A 20558-nucleotide genomic window follows, 5' to 3' on the forward strand; every position below is an offset into this window, starting at 1 on the left:
ATTATCATATATGGTGGACATGCTCATATGCAAAAAAATATTGGACAAAAATACATACATGGCTGGAAAAAATAATAAAGCAGCATATTGATTTAAAACCAAAAATATTCTTGTTGGGGATTTTACCCAAAAAATATAATAAGGGGAATGCATATTTAATTATTCCTATATTAACTACAGCTAGAATTGTATTTGCACAAAATTGGAAAAGTGAAGATGAGACTGTGATTAAGAAAATATTACAATGTGCCAAAATGAATAGATTAATAGATTAATGCTAGCAATTAAGGAGAAAGAACAAACTGAATATTACATGAGATGGGACTTATTTTATCAATAAAATAAGATAAGAAAAATGGAAGTTAGAAACAGGTAAAGAAAAGAAAAAGATTAGTGAAATAAAGAATATATGTTAACAGAAAGAAGCAAATATGATTATGTTTAATATTATCATTTTAATATAGAATCAATGTTAATGACACACTTTAATTGGAGATGGAATTGTTATATTAAAAAATAAAGAAAATTATTGAGAGGCAAAGAAATAACAGGCAGCAGGCTAACTCTGTCACCCTGAATCCATTTTGGGAGCATCTTCAGGGCAGCCACAGCAAGGCCAGGTGGAGTTAAGGGAACATGAGGGGGGAGATAGAGATAGCTGGGGGATGCGTAGCCAAAATAGCATTCTTTCCTGAGGGAGCCATGGATGCTCTATCAAGTGTTAGAGGGCTGTGGACAGGGCCGGATTTAGATGAAAAGAGGCCCTAGGCTATTCCACTTATGAGGCCCTTTCACCTCCCATTTTTAAGTTTGTAAATTACATGAGAGACAATAAAATACATCATTACTGTGATATATATCAATATATAACAATATATATAGCTGGCCTCCCGACGGAGGGCGGCTCTGCTCTGCGGCAAAGGCAACGAGGCCAGCCGCCTCCCCTGCTGCGCTCAGCTGCCCGGCTCTGTTCCCTCGCCCTCACCTGCCTGGCCGCTGGTGAGCTCCGCGTCGATGGGGCGGCTACTGGGAGCAGCCGCGCCTCTCGCCCGACCGCCGGTGCCGGGAACATGGGCGGGCTCCCCAACTGCCGCGGCGCAGGAACGATCTTAACCAATACATTTTTATGTTTGTTTATTAATCATATGCATAGAATTTCTCCTTATTTTCGGTTCAGTGTTTTAGTGTTCACTGTTTTTAGAATAGTGTAATTTTAATTTTCCTAACAATTTGAATGTAGGCCCCTCTTGATCTTGAGGCCTTAGACTGAAGCCTAGTTAGCCTATAGGAAAATCTGGCCCTGGGCATGGACAAAAGCCAGTTGGGACTGTGTCCTGATTGGACCATATGATGGATGTGTGACCTGGGCAAGAACTTTGGGTTTTTTATTAGGTGGGGAAAACCCTGAGTCCGACAGAGTTTGGTTTTCATCAGCTGTGCCAATATGACATTGCTAATAAACTTGTACTTTTACCACGTCTTTCAAAAATCCTGGAGCACAGAGAATACCAGGACTGGAAGAGCTGACATGGGTCCCGTCTTCAAAAAAGGGGGGTAAAAACAGACCCCAAAAAACTATAAACCAATCAGCCTAACACCAATACCCCAGAAGTTACTGGAAAAGATAATAAAAAACAGATCTGCCAATATCTAGAAACGGGTAATAATTAGAAGTCAGCATGGGTTTGTTAAAAACAGATTGTGCCAAACCAATCTTATTTCATTCTTCAACAAGTGACTAAATTAGTAGACCAGCAAAATATAGTGGAAATAATATACTTAGACTTCAGCAAGGCATTTGGCAAAGTAGACCACAACCTACTTATTGGTATGCTAGATAGGGATAGATAGCATCACTGAGATAGATTTGTAACTGGCTTACAAACCGTACTCAATAAGTAGTCCTTGATGGTACTTCATCTACATGGAAAGAAGTATGCAATGGGGTACCACAAGGTTCCGTCTTCATAAACAACTTAGATGAGGGAAAAGAAGGGGAACTTAACAAATTTGCAGATGATACGAAACTGGCAGGAATAGCCAACTCCCTAGATCAGGGGTATGAAACTCACGCCCATGGGCCGATGCATCACATGCTGGTCCTGCTCCCAACTGGTTTAGCAAAGGGGAGGGGGAAGTCCTGATACATCACATGATGCTGCCATGATGACATGCGTTTGATACCTCTGCCCTAGATGATAGGCTCAAGATCCATAAGGATCTTGACAGACTTGAACAAAGGCCCTATCTAACAAAATGAAATCCAATATAGAGAAAAGTAAAGTCTTATACTTAGGCAAGAAAAACCAAACATACACATATACACTGGGTGAAACCAGGTTTAATAGCAGTAACTGTGAGAGGAATCTTGGAGTCTTAGTGGACAACCAATTAAATATGAGCCAACAGTGTGCAGCAGCAGTCAAAAAAGCCAATGCAATCTTAAATTGCATTAATAGAGAGATACAATCAAGATCAAGGGAGGTACTAATACCACTCTATAAAGCCTTAGTAAGACCACACCTAGAATATTGCATCCAGTTTTGGTCATCACATAAAAAGGTGTTGAGACTCTAGAAAGAGTGAAGAGGAAAGCAACCAAGATGATTAGGGGACTGGAGGTAAAACATATGGTGAATGGTGTAGGCAAGGCTAGTCTAGTGAAGAGAAGGACCAGAGGAGACATGGTAGCAGTGTTCCAATATTTGAGGGGCTGCCACAGAGGAGGGGATCAAGCTATTCTCCAAAGCACGTGGAAGGCCAGACAAGGAATAATGGATGGAAATTATCAAGGAGCGGTTGAACCGGGAAATAAGGAGAAATTTTCTAACAGTGAGAGCAATCAACCTATGGAACAGTTGCTGTCAGAAAATTGTAGGAGCTTTATCACTGGAAGCTTTCAAGAAGCGTTTGGATTGCCATCTGTCAAAAATGTACATATAAGGTTATCAGCCACATTTTCTTCTTTCTTAACAAAAATAGGACAATGGAAACAGATGTCTATGGAGATTATCAATCATCCAAGTCATAATAGTCCCAAGGGTGCTTTTCCAAAAGATTTGGGGTTTTTTTTCATTGAAAATATTTTCACTTCTCATCCAAGAAGCTTCTTCAGTTCTAACTGATGGGTGGGGAATGGGATGATTAGCTTTCACAGAGCCATAGAGGCCACTTGGAGGTTTATCCTCAAGAGCCAGCTGAATCAGAATCTGTAGCTGTATCTGCAGAATGCAAATGGGTTAATGCAACTTTTTTTAAACTGCTGACTCCTTTCAGCCGAATCAAGAAGGTTCCACACCTTCAATTCCCAACCATTCAGTCAGAACCGAAGAAGCTTCTCATCAAGAAGCTAAACATTTTGAAAGAAAAAACCCACTTGTCTTTTGGAAAAAGCACTTTTGGGACAATAGGAGATGCTAACATATATCTGATTTTTTTTCCAAATATTGCATATGTCCATTAGCAAGTTCCAGGCTTTCCTGCATGGCTAGTGGGAATTCTGGCAGTGGTAGTCCAATAGATCTAGAGAGCATCAGAGGAGATGTCATAAACCTTTAGGAATCAAACTCAACTTCAGAGCACCAGAAATAGTTGGTACTAATTTAATTCAGTGTATTTCAAACTTAAAGAGTTGAAATTATGCATCTTAAATTTGTTGATGCTGAGAAATACTGGTTTAAGTGAATAGATATACATAAACAGAAAATAAATACAAAGAGTCATTGACTTACAACAGTTCATTTAGTGACCATTCAACGTTATAGCACTGAAAAAAGTGACATGACCATTTTTCACACTTACACCATTGTAGTATTTCCATGGTCACATGATCAGAATTCAGATGTTTGGCAACTGGTTCATATTTAAGACAGTTGCGGTGTACTGAGGTCATGTGATCACCTTGTGAGACTTTCTGGCAAGTAAATGGTGAAGCCAGATTCAGTTAACAACCATGTTACTAACTTAATAAATATAGTGATTCACTTAACAAATGTAGCAAGAAAGGTTGTAAAAGGGCAAAACTCATTTAACAAATGTCTCACTTAGCAACAGAAATTTTGGGCTCAATTGTTATTATAAGTCAAAGACTGTCTGTATGTTTAGGCTCATTTTGGGGTTTTTTGAAGCACCCCCTTTGAAATGCTGCCTCCAACCATCTCTATTGTTTGAGGAAAAGCAGAAGACAAGAAAGATCCATCATTGAGATATAAAAGTTAGGACAAGGTCAGTCTTCTTGCACGTTGCTTCCTAAAGTATCCGACTATGCCGATCCTCCTAAGCGAGATCCCTTAGGATAGTTGGTTTTCTCCATCTGTTTCTCCCCAAAATGTGCGACCTTCCCAGCGCGCGTCAGGAGGAGGGGTTCAACTGTACGTCAATCCTTCAGGATCCCCGCCTGGTTCTCCGAGTCGGACGGGAAGGCTGAAGTTTTCTCTCTCTTTCTCTTGCTACGTGGTGTCCGGTTGTTCTCTAAACTGGGGGAAATGTGGAATCGCCGGCTATTCGTGGCCACTCTCTGCCTCCTCTGGGCTGGGGTGCGGCCTCAGTATGAGCGCTACAGCTTCAGGAGTTTCCCGCGCGACGAACTGATGCCCTTGGAGTCTGCCTACCGCTACGGCCTGGACCAATACAGCAATGAGAACTGGCCCGAGAGCGTGAGCTACCTGGAGATGAGCCTGCGGCTCTATCGCCTTCTGCGGGACAGCGAGGCCTTCTGTCACCTCAACTGTAGTTCTGTCCGCATGGAGGAAGAGAAGGAGGCCTACCGTTTCCACGGTTTCCCGGAGCTGCGTTATTTCGGTGACATGCTACGCAGAACGCAGTGCCTGAAACGCTGCAAGCAAGGGCTGCCGGCCTTCCGCCAGTCTCAGCCTAGCCGGGAAGTCCTGGAAGAATTCCAGCGCCGCGATCCTTACAAGTTCTTGCAGTTCGCCTACTTCAAGGTAGCCGCTCGTTCGCGCAGCCCGTTGCCACGGCGTGTCCCTCTTCTGCGTCCCCCTCTTTCTAAAGTTTTCATGAAATCCGGATCTTTCTGATTACAAAGCATTCCGCACTTTTAGTTTTTTCCCCGTGTGTTAAATTGAGGCATTTTAAACAGGAAGGCAGAAATCCAGCAGATGTTTTCCCTAATCCTACATCATGTCTATATTGGAAAAGTTTAATTATTTTTCACTGCTATGCATTTAGAAGAAACAAAATATATAAGCAGGTGAAAATTATAGCTGAATCATTTATATTTTTCTGGAACAAAGATTTGTGACAACCCACTCGGTATCATTACAAAGGAAGGGTCACTTTACAATCAAATGTGCATTCAGATAAATTCAATGTTCATCTATCACCAACTTTGAATTTCAGGCTTATGTTTTACTTTTTACTGAAAAACTTTAGAACTTTCTATTGGGTGGTAGACTTAATATTTTGAATCTCTTTATCAACTTCATCTACTTAAAGTGTGGATTTGTCTGCCAGGATTTCAATGTTGACTGGGGAATTCTGAGAATTGAAGTCCATGCATCCTAAAGCTGCTAAGGTTAAGAAACACTGTCCACCTGCATGCAGGTTTATTTTTCTTGCATGTCATACAACGGCTTTGAACTCGCCATTGTCAAATGTGGAATTTAATAATCTTTGTGGTCTCTTAGGCCCACCAGTTCCTTTTCCTTAATTCTTCATCCAATTGTTATTTTTCTGTTTCTATCAGCCTGTGCCCTGCTTCATTTTGTACTCCAAGGCCAAACTTGCTTATTTTACCAGTTATCTTTTGTCTTCCTACTTTAGCATTCCAATCCCCCATGATGATAAGGACATCATTTTTTGTGTTAATTCTATAAGGTGCTGTATTTCATAGAACTGGTCAATTTCATCCTCTTCAGCACCAATGGTTGGGGCATAGACTTGGACTACTGTGATGTTGAATGGTTTGCCTTGGATTCGAACTGAGATCATTCTGTCATTTTGGGGATTGTATCCCAGTATTGCTTTTCCTACTCTTTTATTGACTATTAAGGCTACTCCATTTCTTCTGAGGGATTTTTGCCCGCAATAGTATATATGATGGTCATCTGAATTAAATTCTCCTATTCCTGTCCATTTTAGTTCACTGATTCCTAAGATGTCGATGTTCAGTCTTGTCATCTCATTTGACACATCCAGCTTGCCTTGATTCATGGAACTTACATTCCAGGTTCCTATGGAGTATAGATCTTTACAGCATCAGACTTTCACCACCAGATATATTCACAGCTGAGTGTCCATTCGGCTTTGGCCCAATTGCTTCACTCTTTCTGGCTCTAGTAGTACTAGCCCTCTGCTCTTCCCTAGTAGCATATTGGACACTTTCCAACCTGAGGGGCTCATCTTCCAGCATCATATTTGGTACTGTCCATGTGGTTTTCATGGCAAAGATACTGGAGTGGGTTGCCATTTCCTTCTCCAGTAGATCACATTTTGTCAGAGCTCTCTGCTATGACCTGTCCATCTTGGGTGGCCCTGCATGAAATAGCTCATAGCTTCATTGAGCTACACAAGCTCCTTCACCACGACAAAGCAGTAATCCATGAAGGGAATATAAAATATAAATAAACATTTCAAATCCTTTTTCAATAGGCAAACAATTTTCCAAAAGCTGTTGCAGCTGCACATACATTTCTTCTGAAACATCCGGATGATGAAATGATGAAAAGGAATATGGCATATTACAAAAGCATGCCTGATGCTGAAGATTATATTAAAGATTTAGAAATCAAATCGTATGAGGTATAGTTTCTACCCTTGTTTATGAACATTTCTCAGTATATTCTGTAAAAATATATAAAAATAATAATTTAAGCCTCCCATAATTTCTTATTTTCATTTGTAAATGTTAATAATAGTTTTATTGTTAAAAATGCCTAATTTTGGTCCCTTGACAATCCATAACATTTAATTTGCTAATTTCAAAATATTAGTGGAAAGTAAATTCTTTAATACAGGACTTTATTAGAAGTCTCCATAAATCTAAGGCAATGTAAGTTTCATGGGGGCGGGGAGTGTAATTGATAAGTTATGTATCGGAGAAATGACCTATTTGGATCTGCTGCTCAAGAAAAACAGAGGGTAAAACAAAGCAAAATTTAAGTTTCCTAAGTTTATAGTGATGTGTTTTAAAATTAGATCATTCAAATAAAATGTTTGTCACATTCCTTCAGTTTTTTTCTTGCCTTTTAGACTCTCTTTGTCAGGGCAGTAAGGGCCTACAATGGAGAAAACTGGAGGACTTCAATTTCAGACATGGAACTGGCACTTCCTGATTTCTACAAAGCCTATGATGATTGTACAGCTGCCTGTGAAGGCTCCCGAGAAATCACAGATTTTAAGGAGTTTTATCTGTCTATCGCAGGTGAGTGATCAGTTGTATTCTAAAATAATGAAAGGATTTCTTGAAAGAATCCTTACTTTCTAAATTTCACACCCACTATATAATAAAAAATTATAATAATCAGTTTTCAGCCAATGGGGAGAGGAGGAGTGTGAGAATAAGAATTAAAAATGAAGTAATTTATATTTGACATAAATATGATTATTCCAGTGCTTATGCAGATGAAGAAGTTTGTTTAAAACATAAATTAGGCCTACATATACAGTATGTATTTTATAAAAAAACATGAATTTCTATATGTCCCTTTCTGACATAAAAGAAGTCTAAATATAATATTTATAATCACTTAATACATTATATAAGAAATATTTTGCTTCTGCACAAAATTGTTCCTTTTCTTTATTTCTGTTCTACCTATTTATTGTATGAATTAGTCATACAATATGATGACACATTATTCACAAGACCTAAAATAGGCCAATGAATAATTATAATCCAGATTGGAGAGAGAAAAATCAGTCAAGAAACCAATATGTAAAAACAAGTTTTGACTGAAATTGAGATCAAAACCATAGTAATTAGACAGCATAATATTTAATTACCTCCTTAATTATTGGAAATACAGCTATAAGAAGTGGTAGGGCAGAAGGTATTGATTGAGAAAGTTAGCCCTGCATGTTCCTATTCCTCTCTTTTAGATTCCCATATTCAAATTTGTGGGGAAAGTTTTGTGAGGGATAATTTGGACAGGGTGAAACAATCTGAGGGAAGAAATCAACAATATTTTTTCTGAATTTGATTTCCTTTTTCCAAACATTATAGTTTCCAGCTTTCTGGATTAAAGCAAATAGTAAATTTATTTTCTGTGTCCAAATATCACAACAGTTTTGAATGTTATCCTACTTGCTTGAATTACCATGAAATGCTAACAAAGCAATTCTTATGCATATTGTTTAGAGTAGATCTGCTGTATCTCATAGTGTTGGCTTCAGTCATTATTGCAGTCCTTAATTTTGAGAAAAAAATCTTGGGAAAAAGTTGGAAAATAAGAACTCTGTGCCTCAAACTGAAATACTGAAATGGGCCAAATTAATTCAATTGGAAAAGAAGTGGAAAGAGACCTGTGTTGTGGCAGTTTAGTATCTCAGTCAGAAGAAAATGAATCAGAATGATTATTTGAAACCCTGCATAGTTCTAATACATTCAGAATTATTTTAATAGTTAAACTACTGATGACTTGTTCAAGGAATTTGTCATGCCAGTGTCAGGTGATTTTGAGAATGTATGCTTATTTGTTTATTAAATATTTTTTCATCCCAAAAATTAAACATTGGCATGTTCTACTGACTTTCAAGCATTGTGTTGTACTCTAAATTCACAGAATTGTTTTTGACAGTCAATTAGTAAACTAAGTAATGTTCAGATTTTATTTTTAGATCACTATACTGAAGTTCTTAAGTGCAAACTGAGATGTGAAATTGATCTGACACCTGTCATAGGGGGCTACGCTGTGGAAAAATTTGTGGCAACTATGTATCATTACTTGCAGTTTGCCTATTATAAATGTAAGTTAAAGAGTTTTGTTCTTAAGCTGAAACTGACCCTAGCAAAGATGTCTGGATGAGAGCTGAAAAGCCAAGATGCAATTGAAGCCTCCTGTTCTTGTTTTTCCATAAATATTTATTCAGGGTGACAGGGCTTCAATTATGTAATCATATCCACAATTTTGTCTGCTCCTAGTGGAAAGCAGTACAAAGGTGGATTGTTTTTTACAGGAGTCTCTATTATAGAATCATTTCCCTATGAAGATGATTCCCCCCTCTTCCAATATTCATGGCTTTCCAAAAGCTTGTTAAGGCTTGGTTATTTCAGAAATCTAAGTTATTGATGTCTTGAATGCTGGATTAGGTACTGTCAGGTTATTTGTTATAATTAATATAAGATTGTGCTGTTTATTACTATGTGCAATTCATATACCGTTAGTGCATATTGGCATTTATAGGCAAGTTATAGGCAATTTGTGGTTGGAGCAGCCATGCTCGATCTGGCCAGAGAACATGGGAAAGGCGGGCTTCAAAGGGCTACACATTCCCCCCCCTCCTCCATTCTCCCTTTCCCATCAGCTTGCCCACAGAAGCAGCATCTTCCCTGGTCCTGCACACCACCTGCCGCATTGTCAATCACAAGGACGCACAGAGGCAACACGGGAGGGCTCATTGTCCGTGTTTCACATTTCAGTCATGAGATCTGATTTCAGATGAAAGTGTTTAATAAAATATTATATTTGTATATGGTATGTTTTTATAATACTACCTTTCTGAGAAGTTGACTTGATTTATTGCGTATTTAATTCAGTGAATGATTTGAAGAATGCAGCTCCATGTGTTGCTAGTTACATGCTTTTCGACCAGAAAGATGAAGTGATGAAACAGAATCTTGTCTATTACCAATATCATAAAGATAAATGGGGACTCACAGATGAAAATTTCCACCCTAGAGCTGTAAGTAAATGTTGGCCTATTACAGTCTAGAAAGAAAAGTAGCACATTCTGTTTGATTGACTAATAAGTCTATCATAAATTCTAGACTTCTGGAGTAGCATGATTAGCATTGATATATAGTATGAGAATAGGCTTATTTTTTCGAGTCTTACCATGTTGACCTTGAGACTTTAAACAGTGTTTGGATTTTAATATGACACATAGTTTTGCTGCTCTTTTTCTAGGAAGCCATTCAATATTACAATGTAACAATGCTTCAGAAAGAAATGTATGAATTTGCTAAAGAGTATGTGATGGATGATGAAGAAGTAAGTAAAGCAAATTAAAGCAAAATTAATATTTTAAAAAGAAACTAAAGATCAGGTTATAGGTTGGTAATGAACCACAATCCCCATCCTTGTTTTTCCACTTCTGACTTTGCTTTTAAAAATTGACATGTTGAAATTAAAACACAATATTTTCTCTTTCTTTCTTATAGGCATTTCTCCATGCCTATAAGGTAGTCCTCAACTTCATCCATAATCAAGTCCCAAATTTATGTTGCTAAGCAAGACAGTTATTAAATAAACTTTGCCCCATTTGATGTGCTTTTGCCACAATGGTTAAGTGAATCACTGCAGTTCTTAAGTTAGTAACACAGTTGTTAAATGAACCTGGCTTTCCCATTGACTTTGTTTGTCAGAAGGTCACAAAAGGTTTATTACATGATTCTGGAAATAGCAATCTTCATAAATACATGCTAGTTGCCAGGCATCTAAAGTTTGAATAACGTAATCATGGGGATGCTGCAATGTAAGTGTGAAAAACAGTTATAAGTCACTTTTTTCAGCGCCATTGCACCTTCAAATGGCCACTAAGTGAATGGTTGAATTTGAGGACTACTTGTATTATATTGTGACATATCAAGCTACCTTTAATGGCAGAGAAATAGGCCATGAAAAAATAATGCCATGTAACTAATTATGCATGATTTCCAATTATCTCTTGTTAGATCAAAGAGATATAAGGAAAAGTAACTTTTTTGCCATGATAATTGCCATTTTTCCTTGCCATTTTGCTTTTTCTAGCCTCTATTTCGTTTATGGGTTCTTGCTGTCAAGTTGTATGCGTAGCTTTTCAAAGAGTTTTACATTTGAAAGCTTTATATAAATTAAAAACAATAGTGCATTTCAGAAATTGGGAGAAAGTGATAGGCCATTGATGGCACCAAGTTCATAAACTCTGTACGCGCACATGCCCAAACTGAAAGGTGTGCGCACAAACATGCACAGCAGAGACCCGAGGACCAGCTGGCGAGTGGGAGGTGGGGCATCCCAACAGCGGCAGCATAGCAGAGGTAAGTTATTTTTCTTTTATGAGCTTCTGTTTCATCGTTTGCAGGGAAACAGAAGCTCACCAAAGAAACGCCATGGAGATCTGACCTGGGGCAACAGCATGTGTGGCAGCAGAGAGGGCTTTGTGTGCCACCTCTGGCACGCATGCCATAGGTTTGCCATCACGGTGATAGGCCAAGGTCACCCAGCAGTTTTCATGCCTAAGGTGGAACTAGAACTCTGTTTCCTGGTTTCTTGCCAAAAGATTAATCATTAAACCAAACTGGTTATTCCAGCATTAATGTCAATTCTATATTTTATTTTATTTTATTTTATTTTCAAAAATAGAAATTTGTCTCAAAAACTAAACTTTTAAAATATTAACCTCTTTTTTTGTGATAACATATCCTAGGATGAAGTCGTAGAATACCTTGATGAACTCCTGGAAGTAGAAGATGGAACACAGTGACTTTTAACAAGTAAAGAGGGTTAAGAAGCGAATATTCACCTTTGCATCTAAGTATTTTCATGCATCGTTTTTAGCTCAGATTTATAAATACCTCCAGTCTTTATCAAGCTTCATAAGATGCCTGACTCATCCTATTAATTTTCTATCTTGTCATTCAGCTTAAACTTGTTTTCTTTATTTCCTTTTAAAAATTATTATTATTAAATTTCTTTGCCACCTATCTCACTATGGGGCTACTTTAGACGGCTCTCAATCATAAAAAATAAAGAGATAAAAATGAAGTTTAAACAAGTAAAAATAGAACAATGTGGAACATTTTGAGCAATTTTTTCTAGTCATTCTGTTGAGCAAAGGCATTGTGATTTAAATGGGATTTTGATGAGAGATATGGATCTTTGTGATTTGTTCTGTATGAAAAGAGTTTTCAAATAAAGAATAGAAAATAAATCCTTCAAATAAATAAAGACACAACTCTAATTTTAAAGGATTCTTTATGTATTATATTGCACAGTGTATTTAAATAAAGTCTTGAGCCACAAGCACTTACTTTGAAATAGCTGAAGCTGCAATCATATACTTACAAGCTTACATGTTCAAACTTACATGTAGCCCTCATCCTATGATCTGATTCCAAAGCTAAGATGGCCATCCCAGCCTCTCACAGTCACATGACCCCACTTTGGAAGTTTTGCAGCTGTTTGTAGGGCTCTGTGGGCGTTTGATGTCAGTCTAAGACATTTTTTCCTGAAACCATACTTTATTTCCAGTTTCCAAAGTCTGCCCAATAGCAAACAATGGGTTTGCTTAATGACTGCTGCATTCATTTATGACCATAGCCTGTGCTTAGCAACCACTGAAAAAAATATCATGTGATGATCTGCTTTAAAACCATCAAGTCTGACAACCATAATTGTCAGACTCAACTATGGTTGTAAGTTGAGGACTACCTGTATTTTGAAGTCAGTTCCTTGAACTTAGAGCCTTTTTCTAAGTAGAAATCCATAGGCCTGCACTCTAAATTGGCTATAAATTGAGTGCAGGGAAAAAAGCCCATTGAAGTTTGTGATTTTAGTGAATCTAAAAGATGCTACAAGATTTTCTTTCAAAATTTTCACCTAAGGCGTTAATCACAGAAGAAAAGTAAGATGGCTGGCTATATTTTTAAATTAGAGTTAAAACAAAACGGTTATGGTTCACTGTATGCATCCAGTAATTAATATAACTGCAAAGGAGCTAAACTTTAGAAAAGTAGGTATATCAAGGTGAATTTGTACATTGTCCAGAAGATTCATTGTCCCATTGGGCTTCTTTTTCCCCCTCCCCAGGCTCCGGAGGCTTTCCTGAAGTCTGGGGAGGGTGAAAACAGCCTTCCCCAGCCAGTAGTGGGTTCCTACCGGTTCGGCTGAACCGACACAGGCCTGCAACGCCCCCAAAACAGTTCCCTTGTTGCTGTGGCTGACTCCGTCACTGCCATCGCCATCTTGTTTTTTAGTTGAAAAATTTCTAATGATTTTTTTCTGACTAAAGCTGTGTACAGGTAGCCCTCAACTTCCAACCATTATTAAACGATTGTTTGAAGTTACAATGGCACTGGAAAAAGTGACTTATAATTGTTATTCTCATTTACAAACTTCTCAGCATTCCCACAATCACATAATCAAAATTCTGGTGCTTGGCAATTGGCATGTATTTATGATGGTTGCAGTGTCCCAGAGTCATGTGTGATCATCATTTGCAACCTTCCCAACTGGCTTCTGACAAGCAAAATCAATGGGGAAACCAAATGTGCTTAACAAACGTTATTAATTTAACAATTACAGGTGATTTGTTTAACAACAATTCAGTTCTCAAACAAGATAGCGGGAGCAGCAACAGCAATGAGGGAACTAGATTGGGGGTGTGGTAGCCCTAGGTCGCTGCCAGTCCCAGCAACCCAGGCCACCATATCACTACCAGTTCAGCCGAACCAGTAGGAACCAACCACTGCCCAGGGGAGGCTGTTTTCAGAAAAGTTTCTGAACTTCCGGTTGACCCATTGGGCCTTGCTATTGCCCTCCCCAGGATCTGGAGGCTTTCCTGAAGCCTGTGGAAGGCGAAAATGGCCTCCCCTTGCCCTCTGGAAGGCGAAAATTAGCTGGCCAGTGTGTGCATGCACACCAGAGCTGACAGCATGCATGTTGGCAAATATGGCTTCGCATGCCATATTTGCCATATATAAGTTTATTATTTATTTATTTATTTATTTGTCTTGTATGCCGCCCACTCCCAAAGGACTCCAGGCGGCTCACAATAGACAAGGGAAGGGGAAAACGAGAAAGACAACACTTTAAAACAAAAACCGCAACATTCACAATTTCCATGGGGCTGGATGTTTCACAAGCCCCCCGGCCTGCTGGAGCAGCCAGGACTTGGTGGCTTTGCGGAAGGCCGGGAGGGTAGTAAGGGTCCGGATCTCAACGGGGAGATCATTCCAGAGGGCTGGAGCTGCAACAGAGAAGGCTCTTCCCCGGGGGGTCGCCAGCCGACATTGGCTGACAGATGGAATCCGGAGGAGACCTAACCTGTGAGATCTAATCGGTCTATGGGAGGTAATCGGCAGGAGGCGGTCTCTCAGGTACCCAGGTCCGATGCCATGTAGGGCTTTATAGGTAGCGACCAGCATCTTGAAGCGAATTCGGAGACTAATGGGTAGCCAGTGCAGCTCGCGGAGGATAGGTGTGACGTGGGTGTACCTGGGTGCACCCACAATCGCTCGCGCGGCTGCATTCTGGACTAACTGAAGTCTTCGAACACTCTTCAAGGGCAGCCCCGTGAGTGACTGTCTGAAGGGCTTCCCGATCCAGGTAGGGTCGCAATTGGTGCACCAGGCGAACCTGGGCAAAGGTCCCCCTGGTCACAGGCGACAAATGGTGTTCTAAAGTCAGCTGGGGATCCAGGAGGACTCCCAAATTGCGAACCCTCTCTGAGGGGCGTATAATTTCACCCCCCCCAGCCTGAGAGATGGAATAATTTGGGAGGGAACATCAGAAGCCACTCGGTCTTGTCTGGATTGAGTGCCAACTTGTTTGCTCCCATCCAGACCCTAACAGCCTCCAGGCACTGGCACATCACTTCTACTGCTTCGCTGAGTTGGCACGGGGCAGACAGATACAACTGTGTGTCGTCTGCATATTGGTGGTACTTAATCCCGTGCCGGCGTATGATCTCACCCAGCGGCTTCATGTAGATGTTAAATAGGAGGGGGAACAGGACTGAACCCTGCGGCACCCCGTAATTGAGGGGCCTTGGGGTCAATCTCTGCCCTCCGACCAACACCGACTGCGACCTGTCCGAGAGGTAGGAGGAGAACCACCGAAGAACGGTGCCTCCCACTCCCACTTCTCGTAACCGCCGCAGAAGGATACCATGGTCGATGGTATCGAAGGCCGCTGAGAGGTCAAGGAGCACAAGGATATAGGGGTGACCCCTATCCCTGGCCCGCCAGAGATCATCGATTAGCGTGACCAAAGCAGTTTCCGTGCTGTAGCCAGGCCTGAAGCCCAACTGAAAGGCGTCTAGGTAATCGGCTTCATCCAAGGACCGTCGGAGTTGAGAGGCCACCACCTTCTCAACAACCTTCCCAACAAAGGGAAGGTTGGAGACTGGATGATAGTTGCTCAAAATGGCTGGGTCCAGAGACTGTTTCTTCAGGAGGGGTCTCACCACCGCATCCTTTAGGAGGGGCGGCAAGATTCCCTCCCGGAGAGAGGTGTTAACTATTGTCCGGATCCAGCCGCGTGTCACCTCCCTGCTTGTCGAGACCAGCCAGGAGGGACACGGGTCCAGTATACAGGTGGAGGCACTCACCGCTCCCATGGCCTTGTCCACTTCCTCAGGAGAAGCACGTTGAAACTCAATCCATAAAGTATGCTCAAGACCTTCCCCCGGTACCTCAGCTGGTATCGTGCAATTGGAGTCCAGCTCTGTCTGAATCCGAGCGACTTTATCCGTTAAATACTGAACAAATTCCTCAGCTCTTCCTTGTAAAGGGTCATCTGCATCCCTCCCTTTCAAGAGGGAGCAGGTTATTCTAAACAAGGCGGCTGGGCACGATTCAGCGGATGCAATAAGGGCGGCAAAATGCGAACATTTCGCGCCCGTATTGCCATTAGATAGGCTCTAATAAAGGCTCTCATCAGTGCTTGGTCTGAGTCAGATTCACTGGCTCTCCAGCGGCACTCTAGGCGTCTCTTTTGGTGCTTCATCTCCCGGAGTTCCTCGGTAAACCAAGGAGCCCTCCTGGATCCGCTGCCTCGGAGAGGTCGCAAAGGTGCAATCCGGTTTAGAGCCCCCGCCGCCGCTGTATTCCAGGCAGCGACTAAGGACTCCACCGGATTGTGGACGATAGTATCAGGTATTTCTCCAAGCGCCGTCTGAAATCCCATAGGGTCCATCAGGCGCCTGGGGCGGAACCACCTAATCGGTTCCCCCTCCCTACAATGGGGGATTGGTTTCCGAAAGTCAAGCCTCAGTAGGAAGTGATCAGACCATGACAAGGGCAAGGTTTTGATGCCCTTCAAATCTAGATCACATCTCCACTGCTCCGAAAGAAATACGAGGTCAAGCATGTGACCAGCTGAATGAGTCGAACCCCGAATTACTTGGGTCAAGTCCATGGCTGTCATGGAAGCCATGAACTCCTGCGTCCTGTCAGAGCGTTCACCAAGTGTAGGCAGGTTGAAATCCCCCAGAACCATAAGCCTGGGGAACTCTACCGCTACACGGAGGAGAGCCTTTTCTGTTGCAGCTCCGACCCTGTGGAACGATCTCCCCGTCGAGATACGCACCCTCACCACCGTCCAGGCCTTCCGTGCAGCCCTTAAGACCTGGCTATCCCAACAGGCCTGGGGATAAGTCTCTAATTTGCCCCACCCGAGTGCTGAATGTTGAATGCAAGTTGTGTTTTTACTACTTTATTTATTTTGTTCACATATTGTTTGTTTTGAATTGCACCCCCTCCCTAATGATTGTAAGCCGCCCTGAGTCCCCTCAGGGAAAAGTGCGGCCTATAAATCCAAATAAAATACTAAAATACTAAATACTAAAACTCTGCTACTGACTCAAGGAGCGAGGGGAGGGCTGTTGCAACGCTGTTGGGAGGTAGGTACGTTAGCAACAAACCCACTTGACCACCAAGGTCCAACTTCATCAACAGGGACTCACACCTGACAAGCTCCGGAGCAGGGATCCTACGAGGAACTAAAGACCTTCGGACGATGACAGCCACTCCCCCACCCCTTTTCTGGGGTCGCGGCTGATGAAGCACCTGAAATCCTTCTGGGCACATTTCAGTGAGGGGGACTCCTCCCTCCGGGCCCAGCCAGGTTTCAGTAATACATGCCAGGTCTGCCCCCTCGTCTAAAATTAGGTCCCGGACAAGGAGAGCTTTGTGAACCACAGACCTGGCATTTAGCAATAACAGCCTGAGACCAGGGCCCTGACAGTTCTCGCCACCTGGCCCTGGAGTGGAACTAACAGGGCCGGAAGGGGGGATCTCTGTGATGTAGCGAACCCTCCTTTCCTGGTAGTGGCTAGCCCTGAAGTTCCTGTCGTACCTGCCCCTCCCCATAGTGACCATAATGCTCCGGCCCACCCCCACAACTGTAGACCCCATAACCCCTCCCACAGCCTCCGCACCATCCAGCAGGCGACTTTTATCACTCATTCTGGGATGGGAGGTAGGCCTGGGCCCCCTACCACTTCTGCAATAGCACTCAGGGGAGGAGGCACCAGGCTGTACTCTCAATCCTCTCATACACACACAGACATTCACCCATGCATTCCCCACGTATATTAATTAAACACAAAAAATACAACAATATGAGGTTTAAAAGGTGGGTACAAACATCAGCCAAGCATACCATTCACGCTACATTCCTAAAAATTCGCGGAGCACTGCGCTAGTGCGATGTAAGACAATGATGTGCAGATGGAGGGTGAGCTGCTCCGCTCTTCTCCCCTCCTCTGTGCCTCAGAAGAACTTCCAAGGCCACAGGTCCAGAGTCAATGGTGTGCAAAGTGGCTGTAAACGGAGAGGGTAAGCAATAGGGGTCCGGTATTGACAAACAGTAGCTTTCCAGTCTTAAGCCCTCCAAATCCAAGGAAAGATTAGTGGACCACGTGCCGGAGAGTAGTTCTTCTCCCTCTCCTAAGGTTGAGCAAGGTCCAATGTCTGGGGGGGCAAAGTCTGGGGGGCCAACGTCTGGGACTGGCCCGAGCTGCTCCGGAAGATGGGGTAAAGGGCGCCAATTTCCACAAAGCCGAGTCTTGGCCCTACGGCTGCCATCATCTATCACTCCTAGCCCTGCTCCAACTCTGGCCTTAATCCTAATTCTAATCCTAATTATAATCCTATACCTAAACTATAAATCTAATTAACTATCTATATCTATCTATATCTAAACCTAAGCCTATACCTATATCTACCTAAATCTACCTAACTATCTGGGGCTATGGCAGGCAGCAGACGGTCGAGGGGAGGACAGATATTACCGCCAGAGTAGATGGTCACCAGCCAAGGCGGAGGAGAGTCAGTGTTGGGTAGGGAGATGGTAAGGCTCACCGGCAGCAGGGGAGGGGGGGCAAAGGAGTAATATCAGAAGAAGGCTACGATGGTAAAAAGGCCAGTAAAAGGGGGGGCGTCCATGCCCCTCTCAGACTCAGCAGTGGATGATGTTAATAACGACGATATACTGCTCAGGGCACCATCCTCTTCCTCATCCGAGCAACCACACCAGGCAGCTAAAAACGGCCAGGTCTTTTCCCAGGGGCCGCAGGAGCAAGGCAATAGATCAGCTCAGTCAAGCTGGCCAGGAGGGAGAAGGCGTTCAAGATGTAAAGACGCTGCAAATCAGAGTTGAAATTCAATCCCTCAGGGCTCACCAGTCATTCGGCTCAGTCAAGCTGGCCAGGAGGGAGGAGGTGTTCAAGCTGTGAAAAGAAACGCTGCGAATCAGAGTTGAAATTCAATCCCTCAGGGCTCACCAGTCATTCGGCTCAGTCAAGCTGGCCAGGGGTGAGAAGGCGTTCAAGATGTAAAAAGAAACGCTGCGAATCAGAGTTGAAATTCAATCCCTCAGGGCTCACCGATCATTCGGCTCGGTCAAGCTGGCCAGGGGAGAGGAGGCGCTCAGGATGTAAAAACGCTGAGAATCAGCTGTGCGGCGCCGCCATCTTTCCCTCCACGCCGCAGTCGCCGATTTCAAGCCGCTGCTGTTCCGCTGCTCGGGAGACAACTGCTGGGAGCCAACAGATGAAAACCAGATCTTGCCCGAATCCTGGAATAAAGCTCCACCGGGGAGAATTGCAATAGGTGTAAAAGGACACCGGAGGCACTCAGGGAGAGAGAGCCGAGGTGGCGCAGTGGGTAGAGTGCAGTACTGCAGACCACTTCAGCTGACTGCTAGATCAGCAGTTCAGCGGTTCAAATCTCACCGGCTCAGGGTTGACTCAGCCTTCCATCCTTCCGAGGTGGGTAAAATGAGGACCCGGATTGTGGGGGCGATATGCTGACTCTGTAAACCGCTTAGAGAGGGCTGAAAGCCCTATGAAGCGGTATATAAGTCTAACTGCTATTGCTATCTTCGGCACTGGCTTCTTTAGAGTAAGAAGCCAGGCAGCCATCACAGCTCTATCTGATATTCCATATTTTTGCAGCCCATTTTTGATAGCCATTTATAACACTAAATAAGCACAAAGGCTGAATTCATAGAGCATGGTATAGCAAAATTTGGTTGGTCAATCTGTAGTTTAATGTGACTTGGCAGACACATTATATATAAAGTATGATTGCGTGACTTTTGCTACTGTGAAGTATGGATGTTTTTTCATTTTAAAACAGTTTCCTTTCACAACAATGAAGCCTATTTTAATGCTCTGTGAGGACAGGACTATATTTAACTTTGAGATGAACTTCTCCATAAGATTGAATACTTTCAGTATAGGGATCAAGTACCTGGGCTGTTGTAGTTAAATAATTTGTATAATCTTTTAGTACTTGTTTGGCCCTTGTCAAGCTTCTTTTAAAATACTGTTTAAAAACCACCTCTAGTTGCTGAGTAGGCTCCTCATTTATCTGCCAGTTATATTTCATATTTTCTATGCTAAATACCATCACTTTAGATTTGGTCTTACTGATGTTTAAAGAATTAAGAGTAAAGTAGGTAGGCTTTTCTTCTCAGGCCTATTTGGGAATAGACCATTGGAACCAGAGGTGGGTTGCTACCAGTTTGCACCGGTTTGGGTGAACCAGTACAATAGTGGAAATTGCAACTAGGTTGCTGAACTGGTAGGGATGGCAAGCTCGCCATGCCCCCGTACCAGTTCCCCAGTTGCCGCAGCATGTTTTTTTGGCATTTTTTAATGTTCTGCGTATGCGCAGACCTGTTTACAGACAACTGCGCACATGTGTGTAATGTGCGCCAAGCACGTGCATGAGTGAAGCAAGCGAAGCGGCAGTAATGCCGGCAGCAACCCACCCCTGATTAGAACTATATCATTGATATATGGAAGGATATTAATTTATCATGGATCTTTGACATTTAGGAAATCTAGTAAATCATTAACATTCAAATTAAAAAGCTGTTCCTCCACTAAAAGATTTATTTCCATTACTCAGTCTTCTAATTTTACTCAACAGATATTTTTCCTATATTTTCCATTAAGGCTTATCAGTTTACTATATTTTGTCCCTCTTGTCTTCTTTTTTATATAGGGAGACTATAATGGCAACTTTCCATCCAACTGGAATCCAACCTATATTATTTATATGGGAGAACAGCTTCTGCTAATGGTGTGGCCCACAAATCAATATGAGTCCAAAAAGCTTCTGGGAGCATAAAATCTTTTCCAGGCTCCTTATTTGATTTAAAAAAATG

At 42.2% G+C, this 20558-nt stretch overlaps 1 protein-coding gene across 4 annotated transcripts; it reads left to right on the forward strand.

The window, feature by feature from the left end:
• The first annotated feature begins 3747 nt into the window (after positions 1-3747).
• Positions 3748-12199, forward strand: CRTAP (cartilage associated protein). 4 transcript variants are annotated; one of them, XM_014069947.2, is made up of 7 exons: positions 3759-4943; positions 6610-6759; positions 7210-7381; positions 8797-8925; positions 9716-9861; positions 10086-10169; positions 11587-12199. In XM_014069947.2, exons 1-7 carry the CDS (start codon positions 4485-4487, stop codon positions 11641-11643), a joined length of 1197 nt encoding a protein of 398 aa, XP_013925422.1. In that variant the 5' UTR covers positions 3759-4484; the 3' UTR covers positions 11644-12199. The 4 variants fall into 4 exon arrangements, with proteins under 4 accessions (XP_087569130.1, XP_087569131.1, XP_013925423.1 ...); XM_087713004.1 differs by lacking the exon at positions 8797-8925 and having other exon boundaries at positions 3748-4943; XM_087713005.1 differs by lacking the exon at positions 6610-6759 and having other exon boundaries at positions 3752-4943.
• The last annotated feature ends 8359 nt before the right edge of the window (positions 12200-20558 follow it).

Source organism: Thamnophis sirtalis, unplaced genomic scaffold (genome assembly GCF_051295495.1).
Source record: "Thamnophis sirtalis isolate CommonGarterSnake01/CBP01778 unplaced genomic scaffold, rThaSir2_p1.2 scaffold_4, whole genome shotgun sequence".
Lineage (NCBI taxonomy): Eukaryota > Metazoa > Chordata > Lepidosauria > Squamata > Natricidae > Thamnophis > Thamnophis sirtalis.

Excerpts from the sequence above, each read along its gene's own strand:
- CRTAP (XM_014069947.2), top strand. The coding sequence starts at position 4,485 with ATGTGGAATCGCCGGCTATTCGTGGCCACTCTCTGCCTCCTCTGGGCT. Across the intron at positions 7,382-8,796 it reads GTTTTATCTGTCTATCGCAG|ATCACTATACTGAAGTTCTT; the intron begins GTGAGTGATCAG and ends TTTTATTTTTAG. Across the intron at positions 8,926-9,715 it reads GCAGTTTGCCTATTATAAAT|TGAATGATTTGAAGAATGCA; the intron begins GTAAGTTAAAGA and ends TATTTAATTCAG.